The 16368-nt window shown below is 47.8% G+C and overlaps 1 protein-coding gene across 8 annotated transcripts in view; it reads left to right on the top strand.

Moving 5' to 3' along the window:
• Positions 1-16368, top strand: part of TTLL11 (tubulin tyrosine ligase like 11) — a 227167-nt gene that overhangs the window by 67428 nt on the left and 143371 nt on the right. For 7 of the 8 annotated variants that reach the window (XR_008996625.1, XR_005030802.2, XR_005030801.2 and 4 more), the window contains one exon: positions 12680-13255. The exons of the other annotated variant lie outside the window; for it this stretch is intronic. Coding sequence is in view for 4 of the 7 variants with exons in the window: in XM_057498993.1 (XP_057354976.1) it covers positions 12680-13255 (576 nt within the window). In the remaining 3 variants the exon portion in view is untranslated. The remainder of the gene's footprint in view (positions 1-12679; positions 13256-16368) is intronic. 8 annotated transcript variants of the gene reach the window in all.

The following is a 16368-nucleotide window of genomic DNA, read 5'->3' as shown; positions in this document are numbered from 1 at the left end:
TCTATGAATCATTAAAAAAGCCCTTTGGAGCTTGGTCACATCTGGGCAGTGGGGAATTAAGCAAAGGGCTGGAGCCCTGCTTGGTTCAGGGCATTAAAGGGGATCAAGCTCCCCTCCGTCCTAAGTCCACTGTGGTGGGGACAGTGACTGGTGTGAAGTCCCTAGATGGAAGTAGATTTGGGAGGACAGTCAGGGCTCCTGTTCCCACACAGGGAGACAGCCTCCCCTGCCTGTCTGGTTTATTAAGAAGGCAGGAAGTTTCCTTATAGGTGACCACGGAGGTCAGGAAGGGGGTGCTGCATAACTTGATGGTGAGCCCATTAGAGACCTTAGCCAGAGGTCTTGTCCACTGATCACCTACTACCATTGAAGTAAAGCAGGGGAGGGAAGTAGACAGTGTTTATTTGAGGAAAAGTGGCTTGTAGAGCTGGCCTTCAGCGGCACCGTGGGAGTTCCTTTGTAGACCTCAGCCGGCTTGGCTTCCTCAGCACGCTCATTTAGAACACCACTGAGCTGCTCAGTGATCAAAGCGTGTGGCAGTAATTCCTGACATCCTGACATGCCGACACCTTCTTAGAATTTAGACCCAGAGGCTTGCAGGAGCCCCCGTTCTCACTCTCCTAGTGTGAATGACCAAGCGAACGACTGACTAGTTCCCTGGAAGGGCACTTGGCTGCTGGGTGAGGTTCTTAGAGTAGATTGGTGTCTCGGCTTGTCAGTTTACATCCAGTGCTTTTCTGGCAGAGATAAGAGTTCTTGCACCAGCACTGCACTGCTTTCCTGCTTACCCAGAGACCTTGATCCAGAAAGACCCTGTGACAGGCCATGCCGCTGATACTGGAGGTGGCAGGTGAGCCTGCTGTCCGTGGCCCTGGGCCCTGGAGTCGTCTCAGCCTCCCCTGCCTCGCTCCACTCACGCTCTCCTGTATGCCTGCCCTCCTGACGTTTGGACCTGCCACTTACCGTGTGATCTACAGGTCACATGACTCCTCTGAACCTCAGATCCCTTATTTGTGACACTATTTAAAATGATATCACACACATACTCAAAGGATAGAAAGAACAAAACAAAAAATGAAAACAGTTGGGGCAAAATGGGTACAGGTGGTCAAAAGGTATAGACTTCCAGTTATAAAATAAAAACGTCCTGGGGTTGTAATATACTTGCATGATGACTATAGTTAATAATACTGTATTGTATATATTTAAAAGTTGCTAACATCTTAAAAGAAGAAAAGTTTTGTAACTGTGTGGTTATGGATATAAACTAGACTTACTGTGGCCATCATTTTGATATATATATATATATGTATATATACACTGAATCATGATGTTATACACCTGAAATTAATAGAGTGTATATGTCAATTATATCTCCATCAAAATGCATATAAATCTGGAATATATATCTAACTAAAAGGTGATAGCCAATAAACTGAAAATCTGTCCCCTATCCCCAAAAAAGATGATAATAGAGAACACTTATGTAGCACTTATTGCCTGGCACCATTTTAAAAAAGAGCTGTATCTATGTTAACTCATTTGTCCTCAAGACATTCCCTTGAGGTAGGCCTGTTATTCCCATTGTATCCATGAAGAAACTGAGGCAGAGAATTTAGGTGTTTGGTCAAGATCATATAGTTTAATATATATATATATATATATGACAAAAATAAAAATCAACATCAGTATACTTCTCATTGCATGCCTGTGAGGATTAGGTAAGATAATGAATATAAGGCACATAGTAGGTGCTCATACATGGTGGTTATTATTATATATTACTAGTAATTACATTTTAAAGGATTAAGCTGTGAGCCTTCTTCTAGGGACTGGCATGTGAATGCTGAGAGATGATAGGATTTAGCAGAAAAAAGTGTGGCCTTTGGGATTTGACCACACACCTATATTCTGATCTTGGCTCCCTAGGGCACTTGCTATCGGCCTTGGGGAAATAACTTATCCTGTAAGTCCCATTTTCCTTCTGAGATAGGAGGGTGATAATAGTGTTGGGTTGAACCATCTGTATAGCTGTCTTTGACCTATAAAAACGGCCATTTCAAATGGCCCATCCATTAATGCCTGCATCAGAGGGTTGCCTATGAGGATTGAAAATAATCTATGGGAAATACCCAACACAGAGTCTGCATTGCGATCCCGCTGATCATTTGGGAAGCAGTTGCAGTGGTAGAGGTGAGAAATGCTGAGAGCAGCAGAGGATGGCGAGATGTGTTAAGAAGGAGAAATGTCCGAATTAGGTGTCCGCCTGGGGTGGGTGATGTGAGGGAAAGCCGAAGCCAGGGCTCAGATGACTGGCTTGGGGACACAGGGGCTGGTGGTGCTATTCACTGATACAGATAACACAGTGGAAGTGGATTTGAGGAGAGAGACCATGGATTTAGTTTGGCCTGGTGGAATTTGTGATCTCCGTGGAGATATCTGCCGGGTCTGGGGCCCAGAGAGAAATGTGTGCCAGAGAGAGAATGGGGAGTCAGCCGTGTTCTGGATACTCTGAAGTCTTGCAGGTGGTTGAAATCACCCAGGACGAGCATCAGACGTGTTGCCTATGATCCTGGACAGCAAACAAAGTGAGACAGCGAAGCCGGCTCCAGCAGCATTTGCTGCGTGCTCTCCATGCAAGGTTCTGTGCTTGGTGGGGACAAAAGGGATCCTGCAATCTGGAGATGTGGGAGTTATTTTCCCTGCCTTCAAGGAGTTAGCGGTTGAGTTAACTCAGCCCCTTTTTGTAGGGACTTGGAATATGGGGGGAAACCTCTACTTACAAAGTATAAAATTAAAAGTGCTGTCACTCGTCTTGCAGCACTAGAGCTCATGTATACATTCTGGTGTGGGTAACCTAGTGCCTGGCACTGATCAGTACTGTGAACTGTTGTGATATTTTGGCCAAAAGAGCATTGGGTAGGTAGACACCTGGTTTGAGTGTTGCCAAGTATGACATTGATATTCTCATATTTTCTTAAAGTTCAGTGTATAAAGTATGGCCAGAATGGAAGAGAGCTGACTGTGGTTTTGCGAAGGAGGAAAAGCTAGGCCCAGGTATCTGAAGGACTTCTGATTACAATGCAGTGGAATACATTTGGAGCTAAAGATTATTTAGCCAGTTCATTAGCAGGAAACCCGCAGTACTGGGAAAAACGAGTTTAGCTGGCAGGGGAGCTTACTCAGCAATCGAGTGCCGTGTTCCGGGAGTGTGGTATTCTGGGTGGGCTCAGTCACCGTGCCTGTGGGATCTCAGCAGGAGATTGTGGGGAAGGGAGGGAGGAGAAGAGGCCTGTGAGGCCAGGGACATACCACGCTGAGGGCGGGGTGGCTAGGGTGGCCCGGGAGTACAGAAACGTGAGGGGCCATGCGAGGAGACAGGCCGTTGCCGAGGGGAGCACTGTAGGACAGCCCAGGCCCGGTGCAGACTCCAGCTGGGCTGGTTGGTCATAAGCCTCGATCTGGAATCTGAGGATGATCAGGAAACCAAGACAGAATAATAAAAGATAAAGAAAAATGAAATAATAGAAATAGTACTGTGTCAAGTACCAGGGCAAGGCATTATTTAATCCTCAGAGCAGCCATAAGAATGGGGCACTATCCTCCCTGTTGCATAGGAGAGGATACTGGGGGCAGCTAGGCCAGGGCGTAGGGCTGCGAAGGGGCCGAGCGGGGATTTGAGCTCAGGTCTGTCTGATGCCAGAGCCCATGCCTGTGCTCTGCTGTTCCCCGAAGGCCCGCGGAATCATGGGCCCAGTGGTGGTAAAGGGAAGCTGCTGCCCGGGGCCCCCCTGCACTCGGGGATCCCCAGTTCCCTAGGATGTAGCCTCAGGCCTAGCAAGCCTGGTTAGAGCCCTCTGGCTGGGGAGCTATGAGGCGTGGGGAGGCCAGGCAGGGGCGATGGCCTGGCTGGTGACCAGCTGTCCCTTGGCTCCAGCAGTAAGGGGTGGGGTGTGAGAGGAGACCCGAGAGGACAGCAGGCATTCTCATGAAATGACTGGTTCCTTCCTACCGAGCAGATTTTATAGTCCCAAGTGTGTTCCAGAGTGGCTTTTTTGATTGCTCACTAATGATGGTTAGATTATGGCCCACGTAAAATTTCTGTTCACTAAAAGTAGGATCAATTAAATCGTATTGATGACAGGATGGATTTGGGGTAAAGCAGGTGGAAAGGCTCCCCATCGCCTCTTGGTTTTCACAGTCATAAGCACCAGCTTCCCTGAGTAGCCCATGTCCACCTTCAGGTACATTTGAAAGCATCCCCAGAGAACAGGGCAGCGTGGCCCAGGACCGATGCTCAGGTTCCACCTACCAGCCAGGTGACTGCAGCTTCTGACTTTTCTCCCTGGGCCTCAATGTCCTCATTCTCCCTAGAATGAGACTTGAAGGTTAAATTAGGTGATAGCTCTGAAAAGCATTAATATTTATTTTAAAACCAAACCAATGTTATGTTATTATTTAGAGTGAGGCGTCAGAGTACTCAGTCCTAAGTTCTCTTCTGAAAGACCTCTTTGGATGCCCCAATCAACTGTGTATAGAGAACCTTGGGTTGGAAACCTGGAGATTTTATGATGCAATTCTGGCTCTGCTACCAGCTGTATGGGCTCGTGCAAGTCTCCAGTTATTTTGTTTAGAAAGTGCGTGTGTGTGCATATGTGTGTGTGTGTGCGTGCGTGTGCATATGTGCAGTGATAATTCCTCCCTGGGCCTGGCAGAGCTGGGTGTGAGGACAGAGGCAGCTTTATGTTTGTGTAGACTCCCTCTTCTTGCACGGGCTGGCCCAGGCTAGAGCAAGATGAGTCCTAGTCGTCTCGGCTATAGCTGTGCATTCCTGCAACTACCTCCTTCCTTACTCTGCCTGTTAAACAAAAATTTCAGCATATCAACTGCTTTGAGTTTTCCCAAAGAACACAGCTGTCATGGAAACACCAGGCTTTCAAATCTGGTCGACTTGGTTTCAAATCATAATCTTAACTGCTTGTGAGCTGTGTGGCCTTGGCCCTGGGATTCCACCTTTCTGAGCCTCTGTTTCTTTGTAGCATTGTTGCGAGGATTCAGTAGAGCGTGGCTATAAAGCACATAACACAGAATATAGAATATATGTTCCAGAAATGGTAGGTCTCCCTTTCTTCTTTCTTACCTATTAAAATAATTTTGTTTCTTTAGGAGAAGTTGATTTATCTGGCAATCTATCAACGAGGTATCTGCTAACTAATGTTCCCGTGGCTCATAAATGCGACAGCGACCAAACTTCCTCATAATTTCATTTCAGAAATATTTATTCTGCTGCATTCTGGGAAGAGTGAGTAAAATAAGCCGTGGGCTTCATCCTCAATGATCACAGTCAAATGGGAAGACATCATCATAATAAATAAGCATAATAGCCACTGTAGGTTAGCCCTGGTACTTCACATTCTTTAACTCTTGTAATCCTCACAACAACCCTATGGCAGAGACACGACCATTGATTCTGTTTTCCAGATGAGCAAACTGAGGCCCGAGGTAGGAAAGTTGCCAAGTGTTACATAGCTGGGAGGTGGTGGCAGCCCTGGGCTTTGTACGTGAACCAGAACAGCATCCATGTTCTTTGCTTCCATAATAGACTTAAGTCTGTAACTGTAATAAAATGTATCAATCAACTTAAAGACACAGATGTAGTATTATTACAATGTGACAGAGGTGTCCTGTAGGAAGGTGAGATGCCACAGGCGAGGGAGCAAGAGAGGCCATACTGCTGGGAAGGTTGGAAGCCAGGAAAGGCTCCTCAGAGGCCGCCTTTGAGCTGGGCTTCAGTGCTAAGTAACAGCCCAGCAGGCAAAGAAGGGGGAGGGAGACTGATGGGAATGGCAGGGAGGAAAGCATGTGCAAAGGCCCTGAGGCCTGGAAAAGGGCCGGAGGGGAAGGAGGGAACAGAAGGTAGGCTGTTGCTCAGCAGGCTTGGCTGGCCTGCCAAGGAAGGAGGGCCTTTGAAACCGGGCCAAGGAGTTGCACATGCGTGGACAGCTACAACTCCTTGGGAATAATTACCGTTCTTTCCTTAGAACTGTTCCGTAAACCCAGGATACTCATTGGTAATAAAACAGAGTTTCTTTGTTTTGTGGGGGGTGGGTATTTTTGTTTTTGTCTTTGCCCCTTAGGTTTTCATAACTGGAACTCTTCAAAAGCTGGGGAATGGTGCAAATGACCAGGCGGTGGCAGGAGCTGCTCCTTGTCCTGGGCCTGTGGTCCCCCTGCCAAGCACTGGCTGCGGGTTTATAAGGATACCCTTCTTCCATTTCAAGACACTCCATGTCTTAGTTTAAACTTTACATCTCATCCCTGCCAGCCTTCAGTTCTGATTTTAAATGCAGGGAGAGTTATTGATCCAAATTAATCAGCTTCTGATGAACAGTAAGAGCTTGAGGAATGGGATTCCTGAGTCCTGAACTGACTCTGTGGCTATAGGTGCTCAATTAATATTCAGTCAATGAAGTGAACTCCTCCTGCCCCCTCCCCACCCCTACCTGCTCCTTTTCCCATGCTCTCTAAGTCTGTGAACAGAGGTGCTGCATGCTGCTGGAGCCTTCCCTCCATGCTTCACCTCTGTCCAGGCACCAGGTGCCCCTGAATCTGCCTCTGTCTCAGCGCCCCATTCCTGCCCTGGTGCCACAGCCCCTGCTCAGACCTTCCAAACTTTGACAGTCCAGTGTGGCCCAGCATCTAGTCTCATTCCTGGCAGACCATCCTTCCTGTGGTGCCAGAGTGACATGCGCACCACGTCACCCGCTGCTTGAAAATCCACAGTGGCCTACAGGCAAGTACAGGCATTCCGTGATCCCCTCTGTCTGCTCCAGCGTCTCATCCCCAGGGGTGCCCTCCTCCTTCTGGCACACTCTCTGTGAAGGCGCCCCCTGCAGAGGCTTCCTGAGGCAGGCCTCCCTTCCAGGCCCGGGCCCCCACCTCCCACGCTGCCAAGCCCTCTCACGCCCAGGTTCCTCTGGTTCATCTTCTTCCTTTCTCTCCCCTCTAGTTTCCCTGTGATCATAACCACCATCCACCAGCTCCTGTCTCCCTCACCCAGCTCTGCTGATTTCACCCACAAAATATTTCCCAAGCCTGCCTGCCTCCGCCTCCCCCTGCTGCTGGCCTCAGTTCAGGTTCGCCCTCTCTGCCCTCCCCATCTACCCGCTCCTGGCCACAGGGGTCTTTCTAAGGACAAATCTAATTAAGTTTCTTCCTTCTCAGAACCCTTCAGTGACTCTCCATCATTCAGGACATTGTCCAAAACCCCTTAAATGATACTCAAGGCCCTTCCCTGTAGGCCCCACCTCATACCCAAGCTGGTCCTCTTCCCTGCCCCGTCCTCACATTCCTCCATCATTCATTGCAGACATGGGCTCTGGAACCTGACTCCCTGTGCTTAAATCCTAGCTCCGCGTCCTATAGGCTGTGTGACTTTTGGAAAGTACTTAACATCTCTGGGCCCCCATTTCCTTATGTGTAAAGCAGGTTGATGGGGATTAAATGAACAGATACATGTAAAATGCTTAGAACATGCCTGACCTATAAGTGCCCAGCATAAGTGTGTGGTGTTGTCTGGCCCCTGCAGGTCTCACTAGCGAGATTTCCAGTGCGCTCCCCACTCCACTTCCTCTCTATTCTCCAGCCACTGGAATCACTTGCAGCTGCCCAGACCTGTCCCGCTCTCTCCTGACTTCATAAAACGCCACCATGGCAGCATGTTACCTGCTCAGTTCTTCCTCTTGGCCTCACCTGTCTACCTCCCACTCGGCCCCTTCCTGTCTCGTCTTTGCTAATCTAACTGCAGAACATCTCCTTCTAACAGATTCAGAAATCACCTTGCACATTGGGAAGAGGAGTTTGCCCTGGGTGCAGGGCTCAGATTGCTGAGGCTGGAAGGGGCTGGTCCTTGCACCCCATTGTCCAGCATGTGCTTTGTGACATCGGCTTGTCTACCAGAGGCTTGTTTTTGCTGCATATCTGCTACCTGTGCCTGTCACACCAAGGGTCTTGGTTGCCAAGATTGGATGCAAATCCACCTGAGTGACTGAGGACTGCTCTAACTGGCTTTGACTTCCCTGGTATTGCAGACACAGTATTTCTTCAGAAATTGTCCCCTCCCCTGCCCCTCGCTGCTAATAACATTTTGTGGCTTGGTATTCCAGTTGCTAAATTTCTTTCTCAAAATATTTTACCTTGCTTCCCCCAGATGCCCTGCTGTCATCCTCAAGTGCATCATAAATCTCCACTCTAGAGCTCCTGCTCGTGTAGATCATCCCAGTGCTCTGATCACAGCGGCACAGTATGAACTCTCCGCTCACTAATGTCACTTGCATATTTGTAATACAGCCTTCAACTGTGGTGATGTCAGGATAACTCACTGTTCAGAATCTGTTAGCTGGCAGAAGCCAGGGACCTTAGTGTGAGCCCTTTATTTTATAGGTGAGTACAGCAAAGCTCAGTTAGCTGACTTTCTCAAGGTCACACGGTCAGGAATTCCTGACCACATGGGGACCAGACTCCAGATATTCTGATTTTTCACTTTACTCTTTCTTACTCACCAAAAGATACTTCTTTGATCTTCTATTAAAATTTTTCAACTTAAAAAAAATTGTGGCTAAGTATGCATAACATAAAATTTACCATCTTAGCCATTTTTAAATGTCCGGTTTAGTGGCATTAAGTATGTTCTCATTGTTACGCGACGATCACCACCATCTGTGTCTCCAGAACGTTTTTCATCTTCCCAAACTGAAACTCTGTACCTTCAAACACTAACTCCCCATTTCTTCCTCCCCCCAGTCTCTGGTAACCACCATTCTATTTTCTGTCTCTTATGAATTTGACTATGTACCTCATAAAAATGGAATCATACAGTGTTTTGTCCTTTTGTGCGATGGCTTATTTCACGTCACATAATGTCCTCACGGCTCATGCATGTTGTACCAGGCTGAGTAATATTCCATTGTGTGGATAGACCACATTTGTTTATCTGTTGGTGGACAGTTGGGTCTCTTCTACCTTTTGACTAGTGTGAATAACACTGCTATGAACATGGGTGCACAAATACCTGTTCACCAAGAGCTATTCGTTACAAAAGTATTTACATTGAAAGACACTTGCACCTGCCCACTATTGCCACCCATATTTTTCTTTCTCTTAGAAAATTTGGAAAATACAAAAAAGCATAATGAAGAATATAAAAGTCATAGATTTTTTGTGGTATATATTTATAGGACTTCATATTCATGCTGTCCATAATTTTAGAAGTTCTATATACACCAAGAGAGAATCTTAACAGGTAGGCCAATTTGTGTAGTAGAGAGAACACTGGAAATATATTTAAGGGACAGAGAGCATGATAACTGAATGTGACCTTGGCTACTCCTGGCATTTGAGAGTTGAGTTCATGCAAAGTGTGATCTACCTTAACAGTACTAGAGAGGAAACTCTTTGTGGTGGTGCTACTTTAAGACCATTTTAGCATCTTAATAGAGCATCTTACTTAGAGATGTAATTTTTAGAATAGGGGTTATTCCCAGTCACATTTCTTAAATATCCACTAGGGGGCAGTAAAAGACACAACTTTTTCAACAGGCGGGGTGAGTGTCACGCAGTCAGACATCCACAGCCGGTGCTGTCTTTCAGCCATCCGTGCATGCACTTAGAAGGTAATGGATTTCACGTCCAATAGCAGGTTTGGGTAAAACAAGATTATATCAGCTGTAGCCTAAGTGCAGGTCTTCCTCACATTCAGGCTGACTTCAAAGTACAAAACTTGATTCAATATGTTGGTGTCACATTGTATTTTTACTTAATTCATATTAGTCCAGCGATTCTCAAACAGTGTGAACCTCAGAATCATCTGTCGTGCTTTTACAAAGTACACATGCCCAGGTCTCATCCCAGATCTATGAAATCAGAATGCCTGGGGCTGGCCTAATGATATAGACTATATTTTGATTCTGGCCCCTCTTGCTAAAAACCAGTACATTCACTCTAACTTTAATAACTGAGGGGAAAGGGTTACCCTTGAATGAAACCTCAGAGGAGAGTGAATATGAATTCTGGAAAATCTTTCTCTTTTTGAAACAGAAGTTGCTGAAGGGTCTGGTGGCTATGGGAACCACATTTAGAACAGCTATGAGGCTTTCCCATGATTGCATCTATATTATAACAAGCCAGGAACCGAGACAGAAGACCTGGAGCAGACCTGGCAATCTCAGGACCTATGATCACAGTTCCAAGAAGACCATGCTTAGGGGCCAAACTCTTTAGTGTGAGGCCAGAGCTCAGATACCAGTGCTGTCTGCTCTATTAAGGGAATATTCCCTACAGAGTTCAAGAAAACCAGACTTTTAATTTTACCTTATCAGAGGTGAAAATGGAGCAGGGAACCTTCAGTGAGGTCAGAAGACCTCAGTTCTTATCCTAACCATCCTTCTAGCCAGTTGTGTGACCCAAGGCAAATCATGCCACGCCTCCGAGCCTCGGCTTCCCAGTTTGAGTTAGGACAGGATCGGACGACCATCTCTGAGGATCCTTATGTTCTGAAAATTCAATGATTCTATTAGTATTAATAATCTTGATTTGTATGGTACTACTCTGGCAAAGAGCAGAAGAAATATTCAGCAATGTAATGAATGACAGAGACTATTGACCATGTAGTTTAATTTATTTAAGGCATATACACTGAATTCAAAGGAGAAATATTGCTCCCAATAACATATTAAACTGTTAGTATCTTCAGCATAGCAAAAGCTTTCCAGAGGGAAAAATTACCCATCAGTGCAAACTTGACATTTTTCACTTCCTGATCCATAACTGCCATTTCTCCAGCATGCTTGTATTTCCTGTGAAGGGCCAAATGTATGCATACTTTGTATGAATATTAAATACCTACATAAACGTCAAGGTCGCAGTTGCAAGAAAGGCTCAGTGGAAGGCCCTGGGAGGCTAGCATTGATCTCTTGTGAAGTTCCATTTCTCGAATCCTGCTGACAAGGGGAAACAATTGATGTGGACCATTATTAAGGCTTTAAGTGTTTCTCCATTGTTAAAGATCTTTTACAAGCCTGGAGTAACTGATAGTGCCCAAGGAATTGGCAAACGCTTCACTTAGAAATATGGGTTGGTCAGAGAGGTAAGTAAAACCCCAAGAGTAGTTGTCCTGCACTGGGCTTAAGCAGCAAAGGTGAAAGTCCGGGTGCATCCAGCTGGGGCACTGCCCCCCTGGCCTGCCAGCCACCGCTCTGAGTTACGGAGTTCAGGATGGAAGGATGGGCTCTTTCACGCCCGAAGCTGCAGAGAGAGTGGCTCCTGCTTCCAATTCCACCTTTAAATGATCTGTGGTGCCCTTCCCCAGTGAAAACCTCCTCTCCTGCCATTCAGTCCATCAGCTCTCCCTTGCTGCAGACGGGTCTGGCGAGTTTCCAGGGGGAACTGGGCACATGTGAATTATCAGAGTTCCAGGCAAATTGGGCGCTTGTGAATTATGCAGACCTGCAAACCCAGACTGACTGTCTGGACTGATCAAGTGACCCAGATAATTATGTAGTGTCCTGCTGACCTGGAGCTGGAAGCAGAGCAAATATCATGGATGAGAGAATCCAGTTTCAAAAAGATCTCAAGCTAAAGGATTAGCCAAAGCTAGTAGATGGATTTAAGAAGAGAGATAATTGGCAAAACGAACATTTCCTGTGTACTAGCTCTGTGTTTGGTATTATGCTCGGCCCTTTGCACATTTAGTTCATCTTTACAGTGACCCAGGGAGGGTAGGTTTTTATATCTCCATTTTTAAGATGAGGAAACTGAGGCATGGTAGTATAGAGGAAGGTGCAGGCATGTTAGATTCCTTGATCTAGACTCCAATCCCAATCTTGCCCCTCAGCCAAGCTACTTCATTTTTAAACAACAGCAGTAGCTAGGCTTTATGGCTGCCTCTTACGTGTTGGGTTCTGTGTGCTTAGCGCTTTGTATTTATTATCTCCGTTCATCCTCAGGACAACCTTACTCCTATCTCACAGATGAGGAGGGCACAGGCAACTTAAGTGACTTGCCCAAAGTCGCACAGCAGCACCAGGATTTGAGCCCAGGCAGTTTGATCCCAATGCCCATACTCTTAAAACTGCTGTACTGTCTTTGTTTCCTATATTATAAAAAGAGAACCACCCTATTTTCAGTGAGGCTTGGGTGAAATTACCTAATGTGAAGTGCCTAATACAGTACCTGGCACTTCATAGGCACCCATAAATGGGACTAGATCATTATCATTATCATCATCACCATCAGTATCCCCCTATCATTAGTTAAACGCCTTGCTCAGGGTTAGAGCTAATAACTGACAACGACCTGGGATTGGAACCCAGGTCTCATGACTGCAAATCCACTGCGCCCTCGGTTTTCCTCTGGAGGCCAAGACTGAGGCCATCCTAGGTCACTGTCAGTACCTGGTATAGTGTTAGACCCCAGGCAGGTGCTCAGGGAGCCCTCCCATGAGCAGAACTCGGTACCTGATACGGTGTTAGCCTGGAGCACCTGCCAGCACTCACATGGGCAGGGCTCATTTCCTCACTCATTCACCAGGCATTTGCCCAGGTCCTGCTCTGTCCTGAGGGTCCAGAGAGGAAAAGAATATGATGCTAACTAACCATTCTTTCTCCTCCCCCAACCCCCAAAGGGTCGAATGGTGAAAGATGGTGACCCCTCCTGGAAGCCCACTTTCATTGTGAAACCTGATGGTGGCTGTCAGGGTGACGGAATCTACCTCATTAAAGACCCCAGTGACATCCGCCTGGCAGGGATCCTGCAGAGCAGGCCAGCGGTGGTCCAGGAGTACATCTGCAAACCTCTGCTTATCGACAAGCTCAAGTTTGATATTCGTCTGTATGTCCTACTAAAGTCCTTAGACCCTTTAGAGATTTACATAGCCAAAGATGGACTCTCGAGATTTTGTACAGAGCCCTATCAGGAGCCTAACCCCAAAAACCTGCACCACGTCTTTATGCACTTAACCAACTATTCTCTGAACATCCACAGCAGCAACTTTGTCCACTCGGACAGCACCAGCACAGGCAGCAAGAGGACTTTCTCCAGCATCCTCTGCAGGTTGTCTTCCAAAGGGGTTGACATCAAGAAGGTCTGGTCTGATATCATCTCCTTGGTGATTAAGACAGTCATTGCCCTGACGCCAGAGCTCAAAGTTTTCTACCAGTCGGACATCCCAGTAGGGAGGCCGGGGCCTACATGCTTCCAGGTAATCATGGCCCGTTCCCAGCCTGAGTTCTCAACCTGGCCTCATGTGGGACGAGGGGTGGGGTGGGATGGCCAGAGGGGGCAAGGGGTGGTTGCTGGTGTGAGCTTCCATGTTAGACCTAACACCAACTGGATAGTTAGGCTGGATAGAATCCAATTGGCAGCTTTCTGTGTACTAGCTGTATGATTTGGGGAAAGTTAACTTCCCTTTTCTCACCTGTAAAGTGAGACCACTAGTACCTCCCTTAAAGGATTCTTCTAACTATTAAATGAAATCATGTGTGAAAAGCACAGTACCTGTCATTCATTTATTCAGTCTTTCCTCTGGCAATTTTTGCCACCTGCTTAGTAGGGGCCAGGCCCTGTTTGAGATACTAGTGAGACCGGAAGTCCGGTCCCTGCTGACTTATACACAGTTCACTATTGTGGGAGACAAATAACTTTAGAAGCAACTAATATAAAGTGTTACAAGTGCTTGAACACAGTAGGAGATGTACTGGATGCTGTGAGATTGTGGGACCATCGAACATTTTCTGGGTGGGAGTAAAGGTGGTCTTGGAAGGCTTCCTGGAGGAAGTGGCAGTTAAACTGGAACCCGAGTAAGAGTTGAATGAAGCAGGGAAACTGGGTTGTTCTAAGGGGAGACATGTTGCAGCCCTAGGGGTAAGGGTGCAGCATGGAGTGTGAGGAACCGGGAGAGGTTCAATATGGTTGGAGGTGGCGTTTCAGGCAGAGAGGGTGTGGAGAGATGAGGTGGGAGAGGCAGGTCTGGCAAGATGGATCACTGAGGGCAGGAGAGCCACTGGAGGTTCTGGCAGAGGACTCAGATTTCAGATTTGCATGTTACAGAGAACAAACCTGCTGCAGGTAGAGACTGGATTGGGCAAGGTGGCTGGGAGTGGACTGGTGGGTAGTGAGCCAATCACTTGCATATAAGCAAGAGGTGTCACTTGCTTGGAGTAGGAAGGTCTTGGTGGAGGTCTGAGAGCCATTTAGGAGGTAGAATGGCTGACCTGGTGATTGGATGGGGCTGGGGAGACTGGAGAGACGGTGGCAGTGAGGGATGGGGGAGAACCAAGATGGCCTCACAGGTGGCTCAGGTGCTTGGATGGGTGGAGAGAAGCCATTGGGAGGGGAGGCCAGTCTTGAGGAAGGTCAGGAGTTGGACTTGAACCTGCCTTTTGAGTGCCTATGTGACATCCAAGTGGTGAGGTTGAGCGGACAACTAGACTTTTGGGCCTGGAGTTCAGCGGCAAGAAGTCTGGGCTGGAGACAAAGGTTGGGAAGCCATCAGCGTTCAGGTGGGGGCTGAAGCCATGGGAGGCTGCAGGGTGAGATGGGGCCTGAGAAGACCCCCACATGCACCACCATTTAAGCAAGGGACAGGCAGAGGAGGGGGACTAGCAAAGGAAGCCAAGAAGAAGTGGTTTGAGATAATAGAAAGGACGTCAGGAGAGGAAGCCCCTTACTGCCAAGGAGTCGAAGCCGGCTGGGGTCAGGGGTGGCAGTGCTGCAGGGATGTCACACGAGGCCAGAACTGAAGTATCATTGTACTTCCTGACTTCAGTGAGGACTGTGTTCCGTGGAGTGGTGGGGCAGCTGACGCGTAGTGCAGTGAGCGGGGGTGCAGGCGGGAGGAGCCAGGCCCGAGGCCCGAGCGTTCTTCCAGGTCACTGGCTATGAAGGGGTGCAGGTGCATGGGGTCCAGGCACACCGTAGGCTCAGTTTCCTGCCACCAGATAAACGAGAATGGGCAGCTGATGATAAGAAGGAGTACCTCTGGGACCCTCTCCATCTAATCTTTAAAATTATTTAGCAGCAGCTGAAATATAAAAAAGAATGCATGGGGCTTCTATGTAAGCTATGAAGCAAAACAGAAAAAGGGTCCTCCCAACCCGCCCCTGAACCTGAGATCTCTGATCACCATGCTTCCCCCCAATCCTGCTCACCCCTGAGGTAACCATTATCCTGAATTTTATGTTTATCATTTCCTTGCTTTAAAAAAACTACTTTTATTCTGCACAAATGGATCCCTGAACAATGTATTGTTTTGTTTTGTTTGTTTTGAGCTTTATAAAACGCTACTATAAATTATGGAGTCTTCTGCAACATTCTTTTCCACTGCATGTTGAGGGGGCTTGTTGGCACATCTCATTTGCATTCCTGTGTATTCCAATGTAAATATGTGCAATTTGTTTATCACTTCTTCAGTCAACAAACATTTGGGTTGTCTCTTGTTGATATCTAAGACTGCGGCAGCAGAGTGGCAGCAGGGTGGAGCAAGAGGAGAGAGGCGAGGGAGTGAGGCGGCGTCTCTAGCTGCTGGGCCATTCATTCAACAGCAGAAGAGGAAGCTGGTCCAGAGGTGCAGCCCCAAAACAGAGGCTGCCCCTGCGGCTGGGCACCAGTCAACAGACTTCCAGGCAGGCTCGCGGGGTCCTTTGGAGAGGAATTCAGGCAGTGAGGGAATAATTGTCACCCAGAGATCTGTCCTTAGGCTCTTGGCCACCCCGGTTTTGGTTCCCAGGTAGGATGTCCAGCTCAGTTGTCAGGCAGGTGGCTTAAGGCATTAGAAAGGGCAAGTGGGCAGAACTTAGAGGAAGGACCAGAGAAAACAGGTCTTGGCCCAAGCCATCAAAGGTTAGGGCAAGGGAGGCAGTTGCAACATGGAGGCATCAGGGGTCATCCTGGGGGACTGTGCGGTCACATCTGTTTGATGGTGACAGCTATTCCAGGAGCATCACGCGGGCCCAGCATGCATGGCCATGCCACAGAACCTTGGCGCAGGGAGAGTGCAGGGTGGAGGCCAGGGCCGTTGTCTGGCTGCTTGTCTTTCTGTGGGCAGGCCGCATGGGGCAGCCATCGGGTGGGACCGGGGGCCCACGCTGGAGAGCAGACAGGGAGGGAGCCATTGGTTTGGACAGATTGCGTCTAGCAAACGGAACCACAGCCCTGTGACCATTTTCCATTGCTTGACCACACTAAACGCTTCCAGGCCTGGGGTCAGGAAAGGAGCACAGTCCAAAATTAACCTCCAGGGGGAGCTCTTCTCCTTTCCAGCTGTGTGACCTTGGGCAAGTGTCTTCACGCCCCTGAGCCTTTCTTTCTCTGAAT

Source organism: Manis pentadactyla, chromosome 3 (genome assembly GCF_030020395.1).
Source record: "Manis pentadactyla isolate mManPen7 chromosome 3, mManPen7.hap1, whole genome shotgun sequence".
NCBI classification, from domain to species: domain Eukaryota; kingdom Metazoa; phylum Chordata; class Mammalia; order Pholidota; family Manidae; genus Manis; species Manis pentadactyla.
Note: the sequence above shows the minus strand (reverse complement) of the source record. Positions and strands in the feature narration are given on the sequence as shown.